The sequence below is a fragment of the Carassius carassius genome, chromosome 44 (genome assembly GCF_963082965.1).
Source record: "Carassius carassius chromosome 44, fCarCar2.1, whole genome shotgun sequence".
Taxonomy (NCBI): Eukaryota; Metazoa; Chordata; class Actinopteri; order Cypriniformes; family Cyprinidae; genus Carassius; species Carassius carassius.
Genome location: NC_081798.1, coordinates 17,988,294 through 18,008,449, shown reverse-complemented (window position 1 = coordinate 18,008,449; position 20,156 = coordinate 17,988,294). Strand labels below are relative to the sequence as shown.

General features: G+C 39.7%; 1 protein-coding gene across 9 annotated transcripts in view; it reads right to left on the bottom strand.

Moving 5' to 3' along the window:
- Positions 1–133: 133 nt before the first annotated feature.
- LOC132126593 (calmodulin-binding transcription activator 1-like) overlaps positions 134–20,156 on the bottom strand; it is a 315,141-nt gene continuing 295,118 nt past the window's right edge. For 5 of the 9 annotated variants that reach the window (XM_059537946.1, XM_059537953.1, XM_059537951.1 and 2 more), the window contains 15 exons: positions 19,423–19,549; positions 18,819–18,953; positions 11,673–11,833; positions 11,366–11,580; positions 11,186–11,264; positions 10,735–11,047; positions 10,107–10,531; positions 9,766–9,920; positions 9,424–9,670; positions 8,761–8,832; positions 8,637–8,657; positions 7,905–8,104; positions 6,693–6,767; positions 6,328–6,358; positions 134–4,822 (listed from right to left, as the gene is read on the bottom strand). In XM_059537946.1, the coding sequence (XP_059393929.1) occupies positions 4,790–4,822; positions 6,328–6,358; positions 6,693–6,767; positions 7,905–8,104; positions 8,637–8,657; positions 8,761–8,832; positions 9,424–9,670; positions 9,766–9,920; positions 10,107–10,531; positions 10,735–11,047; positions 11,186–11,264; positions 11,366–11,580; positions 11,673–11,833; positions 18,819–18,953; positions 19,423–19,549 (2,289 nt within the window). In that variant the 3' untranslated portion in view covers positions 134–4,789. The remainder of the gene's footprint in view (positions 4,823–6,327; positions 6,359–6,692; positions 6,768–7,904; positions 8,105–8,636; positions 8,658–8,760; positions 8,833–9,423; positions 9,671–9,765; positions 9,921–10,106; positions 10,532–10,734; positions 11,048–11,185; positions 11,265–11,365; positions 11,581–11,672; positions 11,834–18,818; positions 18,954–19,422; positions 19,550–20,156) is intronic. The other 4 variants (XM_059537948.1, XM_059537947.1, XM_059537949.1 and 1 more) reach the window with 4 other exon arrangements.

Below are 20,156 nucleotides of genomic sequence, written 5' to 3'. Positions count from 1 at the left end.
TATTATTATTTTTTTAATCTTGTCAGTCATGAGATTGTGTTTATATGAACTTTCAGAGCAGGGGGACTTCAGAAATTATATGATGGAAAGAAAAAACAGAAAGTTGCAGAAAACAGGAACAACAAGAGCACAATTTCTTTTAAGATTTTATTTTACAGCAGAAATTATATAAAGCATTCAGAAAACATTTTCCATATTTTAAGGGCAATTCAAAATGTTTTGCATGGCTTCAGCAGCTGAATATTTATTTATTCATTTTTTTAAACATATCCAACAATTCAGTGATGCTCTCACATGCAGTCACAAAACAAAAAATATAATAATAATAAAAATAAATTAAAGTAAATAAATAAAACTCACAAGAAGGACAGGAAGAGGGAGACGGCCGAGAAAAGCTGCACGTGAGGCAGAACTCATCAGAGGAGGAAAAGGAGGAGAAAGATACGAGGAGCACAAAGCAGGTATGAAGGAGAAAGAGAGAGATATAGTGGGGGAAAACAGAGGTCTAATACTAGCTTCACATGCAGAGTGTTGAAAGCCCACTGCCTTGTTAGAAATATGGGCTCATGTTTTATCTTTTTTTTTCTATTCTTCATTTTAAAATGATGAAAACGTGCATTAGGGCTGGGAAATATGAAATCAATGTCCACAGACCACTGAACACCTCTCTCTGTGTACCTGTAATTGCATAAGAGGAAGTGAACTAAGCATGTCCCAATGTTTTTTTGTTTTGTTTTTTCTTTCTTTCTATTTTTATTTATTTTTTTATGTTAAACTTATCCATATTCTTTCAACCTAAAGAGCTTGTCTACAACAAAGTGTTTATTGCTCTGTACTTGTAAGTGAAAAGCTTATAATTGAGTGGTTTTTCAGTTCTGTTTAAGCCCAACCTGCATTTCCGGAGTTCCAAAGAGAGGATTTAGGACATGGTACAAACTTCCAACTGCACCAGTATATTGTTTTCCCTCGTTTTGCTATAACCTTCATTGTGGTCTGGTCTCATGTGGTCATCTGTTGAGATAAAGCACACACACAGACGCACTCACAACGTACCAGGGCTCGGATGGTGAGCTGTACAAAGTGCATATTTCTCTTATCTGACACAAAAATACGGAAAGCATGATCCGGATGCACGTATGCTGAGCTGTTTCATAAGAGGACGGGATCTCCCACCTTATTCTGAAGGTATTTGGTGCTGAGGTATACTTATGCATTCCCAATCCCATGGGGATATGGCAATACTAAATGAGCGGTGATACCTGCACGAACAATGATACCTGCTCAGTTTTGGAAAAATGGTCTAAAAACTCTATAAACATAGTCTATCCTGTTACCCAAGTGGCGGTCTATCTCTGAAAGCAGTGGTTTTGTTACAAAGCGAACGTACATATGGAAGTACATATTCCCAGTGGTTTCTCCTGTTGATTCTGAGCTGAACCTGGAGACGTAACCTAACCTAATCTAGTCTCCATACTAAACACCATCTCCCTGTTTTAGCACCCTGAGTAAAACTACAAAAGGGAGGCAGATTTTTCCCTTTCCTAAGATGAATGACACAAACTGAGATACATATACCTGGTGATCCATAAACAGCTTTTCCTGGTGGATACTGAGGACTTTCACGTATGATTTCCTGAAGTTTCAAGTCGGACGGAAAAGGAAAGGGATGTTAAGGGCGGCCACCTTCGCTTGGAGTTGTGCTCGGACTTGAAACTAACAACCGGATGGAGTTATTACACAATGCGCCAACTACACTGAGCGTGTCCTACTTTCCAGGCCCAGTTTAGATCCGACATGGAACAAGAGAAAGAAAAGTACACAAAATGAAAGAAATAATGAAAGCATGCATAGTATGATACTGGGTCACTCAAAGTCGCTTTTTGGAGACATAATCAGAATGAGTGGGCGACCAAAAAAACAAAATGAAAGGTGCCTTCACACTCTGTGTCCGTGTTTAAGGAGTGAAAAGGGTGTGAGAGGAGAAAACAGACTTGGGCTTCTGTTTGGACAGTAAAACCAGCTTTTAGCGTTCCATACCATTAAAAAAAAAGAGCAACTGGTTCATATGGAACAACTTCTTTAGGAACGACACACTCCTGATATCGGTTAAATGTTTTAGGCACTTTCTATAATAATACTGATACCGAGTCTCTGAGATCATATGGAAACATTTAACTTCCAAAACAATGGATCTACATGTGGGGAACAGAAAATAAAACTACATTTCAGCAGATAAGCACCACATTCTTTTCTCGTCCTTGCTTTCTTTAACAGGCAAAATGTGCTGGTGTAAGTTAAAATGATGCCTCTCGTCAGCTGAAATCACTTTGGAAGTTCAGGGGGTCAGTCTCAAATTTCTTTCAGAGAAATTTGTGAAAGATGCTTATTTCCATATAGCTGGCACGAGCATAAACGAAAAACAAAATGCAGGCTAGGACAGATATGATTCGGTGTGACTCAACCATGGGGTTTTGAAAGTTGGTAGCAGCCCCCCAATAAATGAAGAAACAATCGAAAAAGAAAGCTATGAACATGGCAGTCGTCGATTCCGACGAAAGTCGAAACAGGCGCGTTTTGAGCTACATTCACAATATGTATCCATGACCGTTTTCGTGGCCTCTCAGTGTTTGATTCTAGCATGTAAGCACGTGTATGGGAATCGCCTCATGGAAATAACCATTCACACCCTCACGTCAACATCGTTTTTAATCACATGACCTGCATTTAACCTCCTGACTCCATCCAATACTACTGTTCATGTTGAGTTCAAGACGATAAAATGTGAGTACACTTAGTAATGTAAGACAAAACCGTGGAGACATTTTATCCCCTGTATTGTAGAAACCTCAGCTGTAACTGTTGGGTGTGTGAGTGAAGTTTGCTCATTCAATACTAGTTCTTCCAATACTTCTCAAAGGAATAGCTTATTTAAGTCCTGTAGCATTCCCATGACTGGTCACCGTCGGTTAAAACAAAGCAAAACGAAATACTATTTAATTTCCGCTAACCCTGAAAAAGAAAGATCCTATTGTGTCTGATGGATTCGCTTGGCTCTTCCTCTAAATCTACGGTTTTGTCGTGAATCATGTCATGCTTGAGAGAATGTCCTGTGAAAGAACATTTTCAACAAAGTCTTACAGTGACGTTGTTCAAATTGTATTACAGACCATTGCCACTACATTTGATCTTTACATTATGCTCAATGTCTTAAAGTTTCATGCACATGGCTCCTTCTTCGCAACCAGTATTTACAATATTTACAAACCGTACATCTTGGGCATTCAAAGAAAACTATACAATATATTTTTTGTTGGTCTCTTAATGTGTTATAATCCAATTTATGAATAAAATACTATATATTCTTAAATACAATCCTCTTCGGAAAAAGTGTCTGGCTATCAATGTTCCTTCACCCATCTTCATATGTACAGGGACCACTTAAATAGTCAAAAAAATATTTTTTTTGTTTGTTTTTTTGAAGCTTCTGTATAGGGACCCTTCAAAAAGTCAAGAAATCAAGGCAATGTTCAGTGAAACTCCACGGGAAAGCTTGTGGAGGCTTTCTGGAGCTCTTCAAAATCAACCAACAGTAACAATGAAGAAACGTATCACATCACACACACACAAAAATGGAAGATAACCTTTGCAAATACACGTTTGGCGCTGTGGCACAATGGATAGTACAGTTCGCATTAAAAAAGGTCAGGAGTTTTTTTTAAACCTTCACACATTTAAAAAAAAAAATGCAATAATGCTAAAGGCAAAAAAAGTAAATAAAGCTAATAAAAAATAAGTGAACTATATAAAAATAATGGTCTTTATAACCATGTACTCGAAAACAAACAGGCTTATACGGTCTAGTTTGATGGTGCCACAATATCACCAATATGAATGAATGAAAATAAAACACAAAACATTTACATAGCATGCAGGAGCATTTTGCTCAAACACATGCACTGTATCCAGATTCAGTTCAACAAACACAGGACACACAAAGTCAGGCCAGCAAAAATGACATTAAGAAAAGGACCCATAAGAAAGTCGAAAACAGTGCACACGAAACAGTAGCCCAGAGGCTTCGCTTCAATCCCCCAATTTGTTGTCAGAAGTCCCCTAACACCCATAAAGACAAAGGTAAGACACTGATATTTCAAACACAGCAATTTTGCCCTGACCCCATCTACATTCATATGAAGGCTTCCCTTTGAATGAACGGACAGCATTTTTCAAAAACAAAGATCTGTGGAGATGAGAGACTGATTTCAAATACTCTGCATGCATATGTTCACTGCAATGAGGCCTTTTTTTGGTTTACATTTTTTAGGTTTTGTTCTTTTTTTTCCCCACACTTGTTGATTGTTGTCTTTTTTTTCCTTTCAAAATATAAAAATGTAATCTGAAGCAGCCTCCAGCATGATGTTTTTCTGACGTTGTTCTGTTCATGTTGCGTGATATTTTACAAGCATCGTCGGAATAAAAAGTCTTTGCTCCTTGGTCTTCCTTTGTTTTCTTTTTTTTTTTTTGTAATCTGAAGAAAAAAATCTATGAAGAGTGCAAAAATGCCATGAAGATAATGTCATATTTCCCCAATAGTCCTGATTTCAGTTCCCCGGTAGCGAGAAAATACACAATGCAGGAGCAGAATCAGTCACAACGCTGCTAGAGTTCAACCGTCGCATATCCGATGATCTTCCGTCTTCCTGAAGAATTTTGTCTCTGGTAAAAACACAACGAAGAGAAAGAGACTGCTCGGAGATGTTACATTGCAACGGGGCTCTTTGCTGCACTCTCATGTTCCTTGGCCTTTCTCAATTCTTTCGCCCTGAAAGTAGACCAAAAAAAAAGTTAGCCTGAGGGTTCACAAGCATTCCGGGCCCTCAGAGGAATCACAGACCATTAACCAATACACCTGCCAGTTTCCTAACTGTCTCCTCACTGGCATCAACAAAGAACAACAAATATAATCCCACTATAAATGACAAAGATCTTTAAAGCCTAAAGGAACATACAGAACACAGATACAGCGACTCAAAAAGCTAAGTCACACTTAAAAATGTCTTAATGTCATGGCAGTAGATAACAAAACATCGAAGCAAGTGTCAATTATTTTAAAGGAAGATAGCACAAGCACACCTTTCAAGCAGAACAGAAGGTTTATTGGTAGATTAACTGGAAACTTTTTGGTTGTCAAACGTAAGTGGAACATGTCCACAATTCAGCTGCTCAAAAGTCAAAGAAAATATGGCTCAGAAAAGTAGTTCTTGTCCTGGATTTGAGCACAGATGACATATGGTTGGATATTTTGCATCTAATCCAATAACATTCACACATTTTTAAGTTGGATTTAAATGTCCAAATACGTTTTTGGCCACTGTATAGAACAAAAGTCATTTTTGTAAAAGAAATTTTAAATCTGTGGGAAAAATTTATTTCTTTGAAATGTACTTTTTACATCTAAGAGTCTACAAAGTAAACACATATTAATATATATAAACCTCAGGATCCAAAATAATCCAAAGTAAAGCATCCATCTTAAAACTACAGTATAACCTTTAAAAAGTCACAATATGTAACCCTACAATTCATGAACAACACATCACAGAAATTCAACTTAATTAAATAGTCATATTTTTTCATCACGTTATACTTCTACATTTAAAACTTATTATTAAACATCTTAAAGACAATTTAAACCTCCAAACACGTCGTTAGCTCACAGTTTGACCCCTGTCCCACCCTCAGCCTCCAAATCAAGCTTCTAAAAGCTGAAAGAGATGTATAAAACAGGCAGCCAGGCATTCAAGACATTTCGTCTTCCATAGAGAAAGGGATATTATTTCAAGCATGCCCTGATAGAAGCAAGGGCTCCATGTCTTTAGCCATCATGCAATTTGCAAATGCACTACCCAGCAGTCCTTAGTGTTGTCATAAGCATCCTCATAACAAGAGAGATGGATGAGACTTTAGGGAGATAGAGGGATTGAAAGAGAGATTGAAATAAAAAGAGACAGAGAGAGAGTGCATTGTTAGTTTTGCATTAATGTATCATCAACATTTATTGGTTAGCAGGCTCTATAGTCCTCTCTCTCTCATATAAGGCTCAGTCAACTCGGCTCCAGTCGGCCATCATGCATGCAGGCATAAAGCAATAGAGAAAATGAGATAAAAGAAAAGAGGGTAAGAAAGTACAGAGAGAGTCATAGGGAACAGCAGAGTCTGAAATCAAGGTACATAGATGAAGAACAAGATGAAAGAAAAGGGAGAGACAGGGAGATAAAAAGAAGAGAAATCAAGGGGTATGAACTAATTTACTGAGGCTGCACTCACCCGTTTGAATAGTCTATGGTCCATCAAGGGGCTTTGCGTAAACAGCAAAACAACACCAGACAGCTATTAGTACACACTGAGGTTGGGCTGGGTTGGGGAAATAGGACCAAACACAATAGGGCTTTCTAACAGAGCCATGAAAACACCAAGGTTTGTCTGTTGCTGTCCTATGACTCCTGACAATTGTGTTGGGTGTGCTTGAGAGATTATGAAATGTGCCTTTAACCTTTCTAAACAGCAGGATATTAAAGACCGATTCATCTAAAAGCTGCAAGTATACCACAGAATGAGGTTGTGCATGCTAGAAGAACAACAGGGCCGTAGGAACACAATGCGCTTGCTGGAAATTCTCGTCTTTGGCCTACCTGTGACGGCACCGCAGCAGAAACCGCATTATTTTTCTGGCAGCCTGGTCTTGTCTCTTGGTCAGTAAACTGCTTCTAAAACAAAATGATCAGCATGAGTGGTTTTGTACAAACCAGACATTTCTGTAAGAAAAAAAAAAAAACCTTTTGCACAAATTGCTGCTATGATTGTAGTGTGTGCGATATATTCAGTTTCAAACGTGACAAAGAGTCCACCCACAAATCTCTATGATATGGCTAGGGTTCACCCCTCAGTGCAAGTCTACAGAATTTATCATTACACCTACCCTCAACTCGAGTCTTGGGTCGGCAGGAATTGTAGGTGGGGGGAGAATAAATGGCTGCCCACTGTGTGTTCACGGTGTGTGTGTGTGTGTGTTCACTGCTATGTGTGTGCACTTTAGATGGGTAATATGCAGAACACAAATTCTGAGTACGGGTCACCATACTTGGCTGTATGTCATGTCACTTTTTTTAATATAAGGGTTTCTTCAAATTCTTAACTCTAAGCGTATGCAAACGTAATATGCTGCACCCCTAGAAAACAGCAAACTGCAATTGCTTTAACAGGTTGTGAGACAACAAATGGAATGCAAAAATAACGATGCTTCTATGTGTACTTGAACTCAAACTGTTAGTGAAGTAAATCATTTCCTGGCACTGTCTCAACAACAGATTGTCTCTTAAAGTAAACAGGAGGGTTTCGAATGCTGCCATTCTTTAGAAAGTCAACTTGGCTGAGTGTCACATTTGAAGTGTTGGCACATACTTAGCAATTCATCCAAAAAGACAGTAAACTTTAGAATGGCAAAATAACACTCAATTAATTCACGCAACACTCCTTGTGAGGCTTGAACGCACAAAGTTGCTTGGTAAAAGCATGTGTACACACAAATGGACTTTGGGAACTCAATTCAGAACTAAGCTCCAAGGCGACGGCCATGTAAAAGGTATTTTGACTGCCTATTATATTGGATGATGAGTGCTCAATTCTAAACATGATGGTGGTATTTTAATTCTAAATGTGATGTATTACACATGAAAAGATTTGAATCATTGAGTAATACCTAGCTTGGCCACTGGAGGCACCAAAGTGCTCACACCAATAAGAGTGTGCAGATGTCATGAGAATTTGACAAGAACTTTTGTAATATCTGATTTGTTCGATCGTCAACCACTAGGTCAGCCCTTACTAGTTTGATGTTCTTGTACCTGAGTTTTTGCTGCACCAGTGCAGCTGCAGTAGCTCGGCTGCGTGGGTTCGGCCGGCCAAGCTCTTTGTAGCTGCGGTAATATTGCTGGATCAGCATGGCTGCCCTGCGACTCTGCTGGAACTTCTTCTGTTCGTGGTAGCTGCGGAATTTACTCTGGATAAGGATGGCGGCCAGCGTCATCTTCTTATAAAGTGCATACTGTCAAGAAGACAGACAAAGAAACTTGTGTCAAATGGCAGAGAGAGAGAGAGAGAGAGATCTGTAGGAAACTAGTCTGTTAGCCATTTTGCTAATACAAAACAAATATCAACACTGCCAAACCACACCATCAACATTAAATTAGGTGTGTTGTGGATGATTGACAGTTGCTATGCAGTTGCTAAGCTGTACTGAATGTATTTGAACACAAAATAGCACAACACAACGTGCTAGGTCATTGCTAGGGGGTTGCTTACTGCCTCAAGTCTCAAAACATGGACTGAATCTGAATGAACTATGACATTTTTTTTTGCCAGTTTTATCGTTTTAGAAGTAAGGTAAGTCAGGAAAGTAGCTAAATAGCTAATCCATTCTTATCAAGCTGCATTATTTAAACTAGCATCCATTTTGTTAGTACAAGTTTGGTTCATATACATAACCCTAAGTATAAGCAATAGTAGAAGTGATAAAGCACCACTAACAAACTTCCAGTTCAAACCACAAGTAATTGTAAATGAAGCAGAAGTGTTACCTTCAAGGCTATCCATGTCAGCTTGGGGAAGAGAGAGGAAGGAATTGAAGCCATTCTCGTAAAGCCTTTAATAACTGACCAATCAAAAGTGTACACACACATAATTCTGAGTGTCTCTGCCTACCTGTTTGTACCTCTTATAACAGCGCTGAATGACAGCAGCTGCCAGTTCCTGCTGCTCCCGAAGCGGACGACCCTGCAGGATGGGGGAAGAGGGGGAAAAGGTAGGGTGGAGAGGACAGGAGAGAGATTAGAGTTCACAAGGAGGCCTGCAAGGCCACAGAGATGATGGCATCTGATTCCTTTGTGCCTGGCCAAGGTGTCTTCATAGACTGGTAAAGTTGTGTTGATATGCTCTGACACCTGGGAGAAGGTTATTCCTCAGAGCACTGCGCACCAACAGCACACTGAGAGAAATTTGCTCTGAACAAACAACATGGTGTGGACTCAGGGATATCCACGCATCCCGTTAAGACAGACAGATAGATAAAGGGAACAATGCAATCATTCCTTATAGCAAGGCCATGCTAAGCTCAAGCAAATTTCCCCATGCTTGTCAACAACAGTGACCCTATCTCTGCCTTTTGAGCACACACCACAACAATCATACCACCTTTCACGACACAGGACTGCAAAGGTCCAGATTAATTTACCTTAAGTTCTGGAACACCATACAAGACTACACAATACATCAATACCTTTGAAATTGGACCATCACGAACACTGGCAACACACCACTGATAACCTGCATGGGTGACCCTGCCACCTGGGTGAAGCACTGTCCTACCTTGTATTTGCGGAAGGTGTTCTGGACCTGCCGGGCTGCCTCATGAAGCTCTCTCTGTTCGGGATCAGACAGGGCCAGCTGGGTCAGGTCGCGCTCCTCCTTGTTGTGGGAGGCATTGAGAAGTGCAGTCCATTCAGCAGGGGTTTGGAGGCCAAGCTTCCCAAGAGAACCATCGAGTTCTGGCTGTCCTCCAACATGGACTGGGACCAGGCCAGGAGAGGAAGTTAGGGGCTTGTTAAACAGGAACCTGGGAACAATTGTGAAAACAATTACACACAAGAACCCAAAGAGACTGTAACTAGGATTTTTGAGAACAGATTATAGAACTTTTTGATGAATCACCTCTCTGCATCTCCAAGGTAACTGGCCAACCAGCTCATGGTGCTGCTGACTCCAACACCATCCAGTGTAGTTTCTGATGCAACAAAGTTTTCCCTCTTGATGCGATCAGATGTCGCCTCAATGACTTCCTCTGCTAAATTCATCATGTTCATGTTCTGAAACAAATAGTTTTAATAGGTACTTTAGCAGGTACTTTCAAAATTTCTAGCAATATTGCCACTGAGACATCAGACAGAAGACAATGCAAGTTTTGCAAGATCTGTGCAAACTTTACTTTTATCTTAAATCACTACAAAAAAGCTGTTTCGGCAGTCTGGTCGAGTACCTTCTCTATGCCTCACCTGCAGGCCTCCTGTGTTCTCCAGATCCTCTTGGGTTGTCCGCAGATCAGAGATTGTTCCCGCAGTAGCAATCTCTCTTAATCTCAGTCTGTTCGCGAGCCTTTCCTTGCCAAGTCCTGCAGTTTGCACTCTGCGTCCTGCAGCCTGTCTGTAATCCCAGCACCCACCTCCACACGTTGAGCCCAGCTTAGTCTGAGACTGCTCACCATCTCCTTGCTCTTTCTCAGCATTACATTCCCTCAGTTTAGAAGGGCACGCTTTAGGCTTGTGGGCCTGTTCTTCTAGTCCGAGAGGTGCAGAACAGGCTTTGCTGGGCCGAGTTTGAAGAGTCTCGGGGTTGGGTTTGTGTTTCTTGCTCAACGGGGCATCACCGTGATTAACGCTGCTATAGAAACTAGACGGTTCTGACCTAGGTCTCCTCAAGTCTGCCAAAGTACAAAGAAAGTGTCTTAGAAGAATGTTTGACCAAATTAAACACAACCTGTCACCCAACCTGAACCATCTCCTTACAAAACACTCGTTTGTTCATGGAAGGTCTACATTTAATATGTTTTTCTTAACTCAACATGCACATGAGAGACCGTTGAAGACTGACAGTCCAGATAGAATGAAAGTTTCCAGTTCTCACCTGAGCTGGAACTGGAGTTGCTTCCTTTCAGCCCAACTGAAGATGTGTCTGAACCCCAAACATTCATCCACCCCTCTGCAGCTGAGGCCTCAGTAGATGGTGAGAAAGGCATGCTGGGAGTTGTATTCAGTGCTCCTGACTGCTGCTCCTCCCTTTGAAGGCTTTCCAGACACTCTGCCAGCTTGGTATGACCACGGGACCGGGCAATAGCCAGCGGTAAGCGACCCAAAGAATCTGGGATGGCCAAAGCTCGCCGATCCCATTTATACAGAACCACTGCTGCTTCCATATGACCCAAAGCGCAAGCCCACATCTGAAGAGAAGAAAATTGAGTTGCATTTAATTTGTAAGCCATCCCTTGTCCTTCTATATGAAACAACTCATCCAAACAACACTGTGAAGCTACATGGTATCAATGATGAAAGTATCCTGACATAGTGTTAACACTCACCAGTGGTGTGCAAGAGAAATGGTCCACGTTTAGAGGATCGACCTCAAGTTCCAGGTCAATACTGTCTGCGTGCTTGGTGCTGTAAAAAAAAAAACAGCTCAGAGAACAATACATAACAGATGAATAATGCAATATACATGGCCATTTTTTGCAGGTATAAAATCAGTACTGTATACTCACCGCCACTTGATAAGTGTTTGGATAAGTGTGGTGTAGCCCTGGGCGGCTGCCAGATGAAGAAGAGTCATGCCCCTGAACGTCTTGGAGTGGATCAGGTGCTTGGACTTTGCCCAGCATGCACGGTTCATCATCTTTTCACAAACTACCACCACACGGCTCTCAAATGAGTTGCCAGCTGGACATTGACCCTGGCTCTGACCCTGACCTGGTGAGAACTAAAACAAAGAATCAAGAACCAAGTAAATTCCAGGAAGCTAATGGAGAATTATATTAGTTTGGAGCAAGACAGTGTAGCACAGAATGATACCTGCGCCTGTTCAGAATTGCTTCTTCCTCCTTCTCCTCCTGTTCCGGTTCCTCCGCCATCAGATGGTCCTCCACTGCTCAGTTGCTGCTGACCGGCCATCTCTGCCATCCTTCGCTCCATCTGCTCAAGGCGTTCCAGGATGGACATTCTGAACTGGTTATCTAAATAAAACATGAGGGAATTGAGAATGTCATGTGTACTCAACTGACTTTAAAATCAACATGAAGTCAAACTCTATTTACTTTCTTATAAAACGTTCCCAATGTTATTGTGCATGATTCATCAGTGCATGTTATTCCAAAGAAAATAATGTTTGTCTTTCATTCACGAGTAATAACTGATTTCTGAGACCAATTTCTTTGTCTGCTGACATCACCAAGGCTGTTTATAGGAGCGTTCATATATATATATATATATATATAAAAACTTAAGTCCTGACCTATATTTTTTCTTGATGAATTCCTTGTTTAACTCAGAAAAAAATGTAATGTAACAGAAGTTAAATATATTTTGAATTTCAATTCACTACTTTATATGGGTCAGTTATATGATGCTTTGTCCAACTTTATAGTATTAAGTTATTCAAAATACACATCTTCTATGATTAATTACAATTTCTGAATGAAAAATAATTTTTGAAATGTATACAAATATATTAGATTTAAAAACAAAGTGTCTATTTGGTGTAGCAGTGATTGTAAAAATAAAAAAACCTAATTAAAATAGTTAATTTTCATTAACAATTTTTTTTTTATTAAAAAACAACAACCTCAAAATAGATTTTTTCAAATGTACAAAGCACATTCAAAAAACATGAAACACATTCAAACACATTTAAAACACATTCAATACTCTTCATCATCGCAAACAAACACTCATTCATTTTTATTTCTCATTGATCAAATTCCATTTGTCCATATCAAATAGTAACAAACAAACAGGTTTCCAGCGACTTGCAGGTTCCTGCATGTAAGCTCATAATTTTTTTTGTTTACAGTGACGCTAACATCAAGCCAAATTCCCTGCATATATCACACTGACACCAGCTCTCTTTCAGATACGGTGAATGAAAGTGAATCTAATTCTAATGAATGGACATACATGCATGCACTGGATGCTGTGTTTTTCCTCCACAAATATCCCTTGCAGACAAAAAGAGCCACTCCGAAACGGAGCTCCAGTGCATCTTTGTTCAAACACTACTGCAGTGTTGGTGCAGTGCAGATGATGTCATTTCCACCTGCTGCTGGCTGGCTGTCTTTCTCTCTCTCTTGCTCCCTCCACTCAGAATGCGGCACACGTACCCTGATGTAGGCCGGGGGGGGGGGTTTGGTGGAAGGGGAGGAGGGACCAAATTGCTCTAAACGGGGCTGTGACATAATCAACGCTCTACTACACCTCCAGCAGCCTGGAGACGACCAATCAGATGCCAGCAGACCAGCCAGGCAACAGAACGCTTGAGAGCTTTGTGTCAAACCCGAAATTGTTGAGGGGCAGCATTTCAAAACAGACAGACCTAACTCATGTTTATTAACGCAGCCGTGGAGAATATGTTCAGAGGAAATGGATGAGGCGACGTTATTTGCATTTGCTGTATTCAGGTGAATATATAAGGTGAATCCAAGATAATTTGATAATTTTTCGCAGTCATTTTAATGTAAAAAATTCCTATACAAAAATCAGCTCCCAAGACATGTTACAACAAACAAATGCAAGCAAAAAGCAAGTATCATACAGTTCAAATGGTTAATTTCAACTTTAATATGCACTTTAAAAAGAGCAAGATTCTTTAGAAAGTCATAAATGCATATGAGGCTATCTTTTAAAAGCATAGAAAATGACATCTTGAGGTTGTGAGCATGAATCTGACTTTTCCCAAGCACTCAACAACAACCTTCACCAATACAGACCAATGACGAAGCGCATGCATAAACTAGCTCAAAGGTGTCCAGAAAAAAACCCAACAGTACTTAACAGACTGTGCCAGTGTGAGTTACCGTTTTTCAGGAGATCTTACATCAGCCTTGGTGCTGCTCCTTTGGCCTGGATAGCTCTCCTGGTCAGGCAGACCTCATGTGGTTGAGCACAAGCCTTGAGTGAGAGGACTAAACTCTCTATTCACTGGATGTTTGAGTATCTCGTGGTAATATCCTAATGCAGAGAGCCCAAGCCGGTTTCTCTATTTCATCAGAGTTGCATCATGCTCTTGAGAGTGGGGGCTTCTGCACCACTTTACAGCTACAAGCGCAACAGGGGCTCAAAATCACTCACTTGTTGCGGTTTATTGTGCCTGAGATTGGTAATAAAGAGACTATGGGCTTTACAGTCATCAGAAATTAAACGAGCATTTGACAATGCATCCATATGTCAAGGAATGATTATTGCACATTAAATTGCACTTGCTGACAGTGTTGTTTTGCATATTAAGTAAAGGTGCAAAATGCAATTTGCACAGTGCAAAATGCATTTTGCAGGCCAGTTTGGAGAAACGATGTAGAAGAAACCATATCTGGTGGGCTAAGACTGTAAAGCAATCCAAAACATCTTTAAAGTGTTGGTTGTGACACTCTTTGATGAAACAGAGCTGCCACCTCTCTTAAATAAATGTCCAATAACTGTCTGTTGGTTAATGACAATAATACTATAAAATAATCAATGCATCTTAAACAAAATAGAAAGTCTAATGTGCAAAGAAAATAGGATGTGTACAGTGTTTATGATTACTTATTAATTTCTGGATGATTGCTTTATTATTTTTTTTCACCCATTAGCATATCCAATATTCACAATCTGAGCTCAGAGAGCATATTGACTCTTTCATTTTTATTCTTAGGGTTTAAAAGAGCTCATGCTCTGCTGGGCATTTCCACAGGATTTGCTTTAAATCTATAACAGACTAATATCCTGTTTAAGCCCATCACTATAAATGTATAAAACAGAAATGGAAAAAACAAAATCCCACAAATGTCCCTTTCGACAGGATTTAGCTGATAACATGCAATGATTATGTCTTAAGGGGATTTAGCTCAACATGGATTTAAAGCTGGGATAACAGCTCCTAATACTGTGGACATTGGTATATCTGGTAGATCATGACCCTCGAACAGGTGCTTGTTTTGGATAGAATTGGACAGAGGCGAGAATGCTATGATAATAATGTCAGTCATACTCCCAGCACTGATTATTTGTATGAACTTTCCTTGTCTAACCGGAAACATACCTTCTGCTTAAAACAGTTCAGTATTAGCTATTTGAATCCCTGTTCAAGGTCTATCAGACATGTACTGCCTCAGACCACAACTTTGACAAGCAAAAGCTTCCAGCACAAAGACTTTGGCTGCTGGAAACAAAGGTACTCTTGTTTTTGTTTTTGTGTGTCTTGTTTTGAGTTTGTGTTTAATGTTTGACTTTCTTGAGATATTATGCACATATGTCTGCAAGTAATAGACAACAATAGGCTTCATAGAGTTTTACTTAAAATACTCTAAATACTGTGTTTAGTGTATCCACATAAAGAAAGAACTTTGACTGTTTTTCAAAATATGTAAAATACATTACTGACAATGAAACTAACCGAAAAACAAACAAACAAACAAAAACATTCTGGATGACCACAAACAAACAAACAAACAAATAAATAAATAAATAAACACATAATCTCCATAAAGAGTTGCATACTCTAATAACACATGAAACTAAAAGTGAGTGCAACACAGTATGTGCTCAGATTTAGTTCAGTCTGCTTGGAGAGTAGACATACAAACAAAAAAATATTTAATCTCAATAGACAGCAAATAACAGCATGGATGAGACACATCTGTGTGGGCGCTCCATTAGTGGACTCAAGCCCTGACAGCAGTTCCTAGAATTCCACAGGAAATCTCATTAAAGCAGAACAAGGAACTCTGAACTGCAGATTTAGGGTTGATTATGTTGACCTAGTTTGAAGTTTCCTTGTAAGGGCATGTAGGCAGGCCAGCAAAACAAGAATACAGAAATTACTCGATTTAGGTTGAAATCCTCTTGACTTTTGAGATGTGATTTCAGTGAGGTGACAAAGATTGCAGATTGTAATTTGACACACACAGATTAGAAACTAGTGTTGTTTGTAAAAATAATAAAAACAGCGAAAAGACTGAATAAAAAAGGGAAATGACAAAAGTTGTCAACAGGTTGGTAAAATAATTTAAATGGGTCTGCCAGCAAAACAACACCGCATCTCATTATTACACTGTATAATTCTAGAAAAAGGGTCAACTTCATGGCACAGCATATTCGTCCTCTCCCTCTGGAGCGCTTAACAGAAGAAGGGCAACAGTCTGATCCTTTCAGCATCACTGTCGCTGTCCACTGCCTGTGGTGCTGAAAACAGACGCACTACACCTGACTAACTCATTGTAACCAGATGCTTTAGGAGATCTGGAGGTCTCAGAGAACACCGGCTAGTAAAAGTTTACAAGCCTTTGCATACAAGCTGACCTGATTATAACCTGCACAACATCATAATTCTACAACTAATCATTTAAGGAAACTTCCACGCTGAGCCTATTCTAGTGAATATTTTCCACACTTCACCCAAAATGCAATTAAATATCTTTCCAGCAGAGAAAATGCTCTCACTGCTGTTGAAACATCACAAACAAGGGAAATAATATTGCAGGACATACAACAAAGAAACTGTACAAGCTATATTCATCTTTAAATAGCTTGTGCATGTGGATCAAGTTAATGTCAGTATGAAAAAAGAATTCGCGTACTGACCCGACTCAGCCAGCGTGTTCTGTCAATCACACATGTTCTCCATCCAGCGTCAAACTAACTGCAGGAGCCGCTTGGCAGCGAAGCCAACAACAATAGAACAAAGTGTAAGTGCGGAGTGTGTAGGGAGAGAGATACAGACCCCTCGTCCCCCTCCTCTACACCTCCTCCTGTTCCCTCCCCATCCCTGCTGCCGATGCTTTATCTTCTCCGCTCGCTCATGGAGACGCGGGGCTTCATCCGCCGCAGGTACGCGCTTTACGCACCGCTTTACGCGCAGTCATGCGCCACCGGCTGGCTCTCCAAACACTCGCTGACATCACAGTCATCTTTTTCCAAAGAAAAACGGTCGATTAGATAGAAAAAAAGAAAATAAATCTACGTCTTGTCCTATCTTTTATACTGCAAACGCTTTACGCGCACCAACCATTCGTCTCGGAACCGCGATCGGTTTTTGCGTATTTTGTTTGTGTTTTTCTGAAAACGTTCTTCTGTTTTATACCGACTGACGACAGCTCCTAGACCCGAAGCTTTTCAGTTTTTATGTTTTTGAATTCGCTTTTGACTAAAACCGCGCGAATCTGAAGTCGTGTTGTGGTTGGATGTGGACGTGTTTTTCTTTTGGGAGTGGCAGCGAAACACAATGGAGCCGCTACGATCATTCATATAACCGCTTGGAACAATGTGATGGTCGCTCACACGGCGACAAATCTGTGTCAACAGGAGTTAGGCTTACTGCTCCTGCCCCTCTCAGCCTCTGTCCTGTGGTTCAGTACCTGCAATGCTGCAGAAAAACTGTTTTTCTCCTCTCTGCATTATGACAAATCAGTCCAGGCGGTGTGTCGTTCGGCGCCACGCACATAACGGTCTGGATGCACGCAGACAGCATGCTGGGAGAACTGAAGCTCGATTAGACGAATGAGATCTCATCTCATAAACTCAGATCACACTTTTTCAGCGTTTTTACATCTTAACATTTCAAATACAACTAGAGTCTAAATTGTTGATGCAGGGCTGAATTTCATTTAAAGAAATGTGGAAAAATAGGCAAAGTCTATTTTTAGGACTCATAAGATCTGGTTACATTATTTAGATAAATTGCTTCAGTTGAAAAATAAAATAAACATCAAACTACTTACTGCAAAATTCTATATTTAAATACTGAGGTTTATGCTGCTTTTAATTTAAAAGAACTACTATTTTCAGACTGGACTAATGAGAACTATCTTTCAGAGTAATGATAATTACATTTACTCTATGAAAATGGCAATTATGTTTATTCACATTAAAGTTAAGGACAAGGGGGACATGCTTAATTGTCATTTTTAGGCAAAATGTATATTTTCAGTTGGTTTTTAGTGAAATTAAGGCTTTATTTATTTATTGTTTGCAATTTAAATGTTCACAAAATATAAAGCAATGAGATTTTCAATTAAAATATTTATTTTTATTATTATTAAATATGACCTGGATACTTCCTCATGAGAATCACCCTCAGAAAATAAACAACAAACCATATTTATTTACTTATTTATTTTATTTTTTACCACAGAACAAGTCCTTATAACCTGACTAGTATTCCACAAACAGTTGAAGCTCCAAAAAAACAGAACATGAGTGCAAGAACAGACAAGTCTTTTAAAGCCTTTTCAGTGTTCTTTTATCCAAATGGATTCTCCACTGAATGGTATTCATCTTTAAAATATCTTTTAGATAAAATATCTTTTAGAAAAGACCACCAGCCCAGTTTGACCAACTTGCTTATTCAGGCCCAAAAAAAGTCTCGGTGAGTTGTTTTTATTTTACTTTAAGACTAGACAAACACTAAGTCGTTTATTAAGTCGTGACTTTTTTCAAGTATTGTAGCCCATACTCGGAATTGGTGCTCTGCATTTAACCCATCCAAGTGCACACACACAGCAGTGAAAAGTGAACACACACCCGGAGCAGTGGGCAGCTATAGATCCAGCACCCGGGGAGCAACTGGGGGTTCAGTGCCTTGCTAAAGGACTCTTCAGCCATGGGTATTGAGGGTGGAAGAGAGTGCTGTTCATTCACTCCCTCCCACCTATAACTCCTGCCAGCACAGAGACTCAAACCGGCGACCTTCTAGTAACTAGTCCAGCTCTCTAACCATTAGGTCACAGCTGCCCCACTACCTGGCCATCTTGATTAAAATGCATGCAAAACAATTGTTTAACAGCAACCAAGTCTTTATTTATTCACCCGCCATTCATTTAATTCATAAGAAACATGGATTCAGATGAAACATCCAAAGTTTGTTTACAGTGTGTTGCTGAAAATGAATAAATGCAAATTGATGACAACCAAAAACACAACTTTGTAACAGCGGTATATGATGTAATGCAAGATAAATCTCAAACGTACCGTCCAGTGAGAGCCAGTCATGTTGAGAAGAGGGCAGGGCAGGCAGTGCACGGGCTTTATACTCAAACACCACTGAATTGGAGATGATTTGACTGCTGGCTGCTACATGCAGGGTCACCAGGCCTGTGTCATGAGCTTTGAAAGGATATAAGACATAAATGAATCATTTTGAATGTGCAAAGAAATGCCTTACAGTGTGAAGTCCACACATTTGCAAACCATTTACAATGGTGCTTTTATTTATTTATTTACTTAGTTATGTAACGGTGGAATTTTAATGAGTTCTCTACAACAGCTGTTAAAGAACAGTCCTTTGTTTGCTCACAAAGACCACATGATATATTCTTGGACTACAGTATAGAGACCCAACACACAACGTTTGAAATATATTATAATATTACCTGTTTGATTATTTATTTTTAGCATGAACGATACCTAAAATAAGATGTTAGATTGGGACCATGTGGCACTCTGACTGATGTATTATCTTTTTATCTTTTAACTTTATTTGATGATCTTAGGATACTGAAATGTAGCTGCATCACCCTTTCCTTTAAAAGGAGAATGTGTAATGTCTGTATATACATGTATTGTAATGCAATACCTGGGCAGTAACAGCGTAGCACCCCGGGCTGGATGAGGGACGCCGGAACTGTTATCTGATCAAACAGACAGGAATATTCACTGCTTGCCTCTTGCCATGGACCGGTGATCAGCACCTTCACACCACCCTGAAAAATACATACCAATATTATTTAGAAATGAGCACAGTTTCCTTTCATGTAAACTCTTAAAACTTGCAACGGTGCTATCACCCCCGAAATTGGTTGGTTACATTTACTGTGTACTTGCATTGTAAGATTTGACAATACTCTCTTTTAACCCGAAATGTATTTTTTTATGTAAATGTGCATTTATTTTAAATGTCAATACACTACAAGAAAGACTGAATTAAAGTGCATCTATGATGATATCTTTTTCCAACAAGGAAAATGTCACAGAAAAAAATAACCAGGGTTTGTGAGAGCTGAAGTGTTGTGTTGTGTTGAGATCTAATATCCCTCGGTCTATATTAGTCTGACTGCTTCCTTGCCAATGGGCATGTTAATAACAAGACGAACATGTGTCTCAAATACATACGCCACTTGTTGTAGAGAAGACCTTGAGCTTAGCATTCAGACCTCAGAAGACTAAAATCTATTCTTGCATTAAACAGCTTGTGGCCGATTCTCCTGTGAATTGTAAACTTTCACTCCACAGGTTTTCACAGAATTACACAAATTCCTTCATGTTCCCTGGCCTTTGTTTATTTAAAGGGACAGTTCACCCATAAATGAA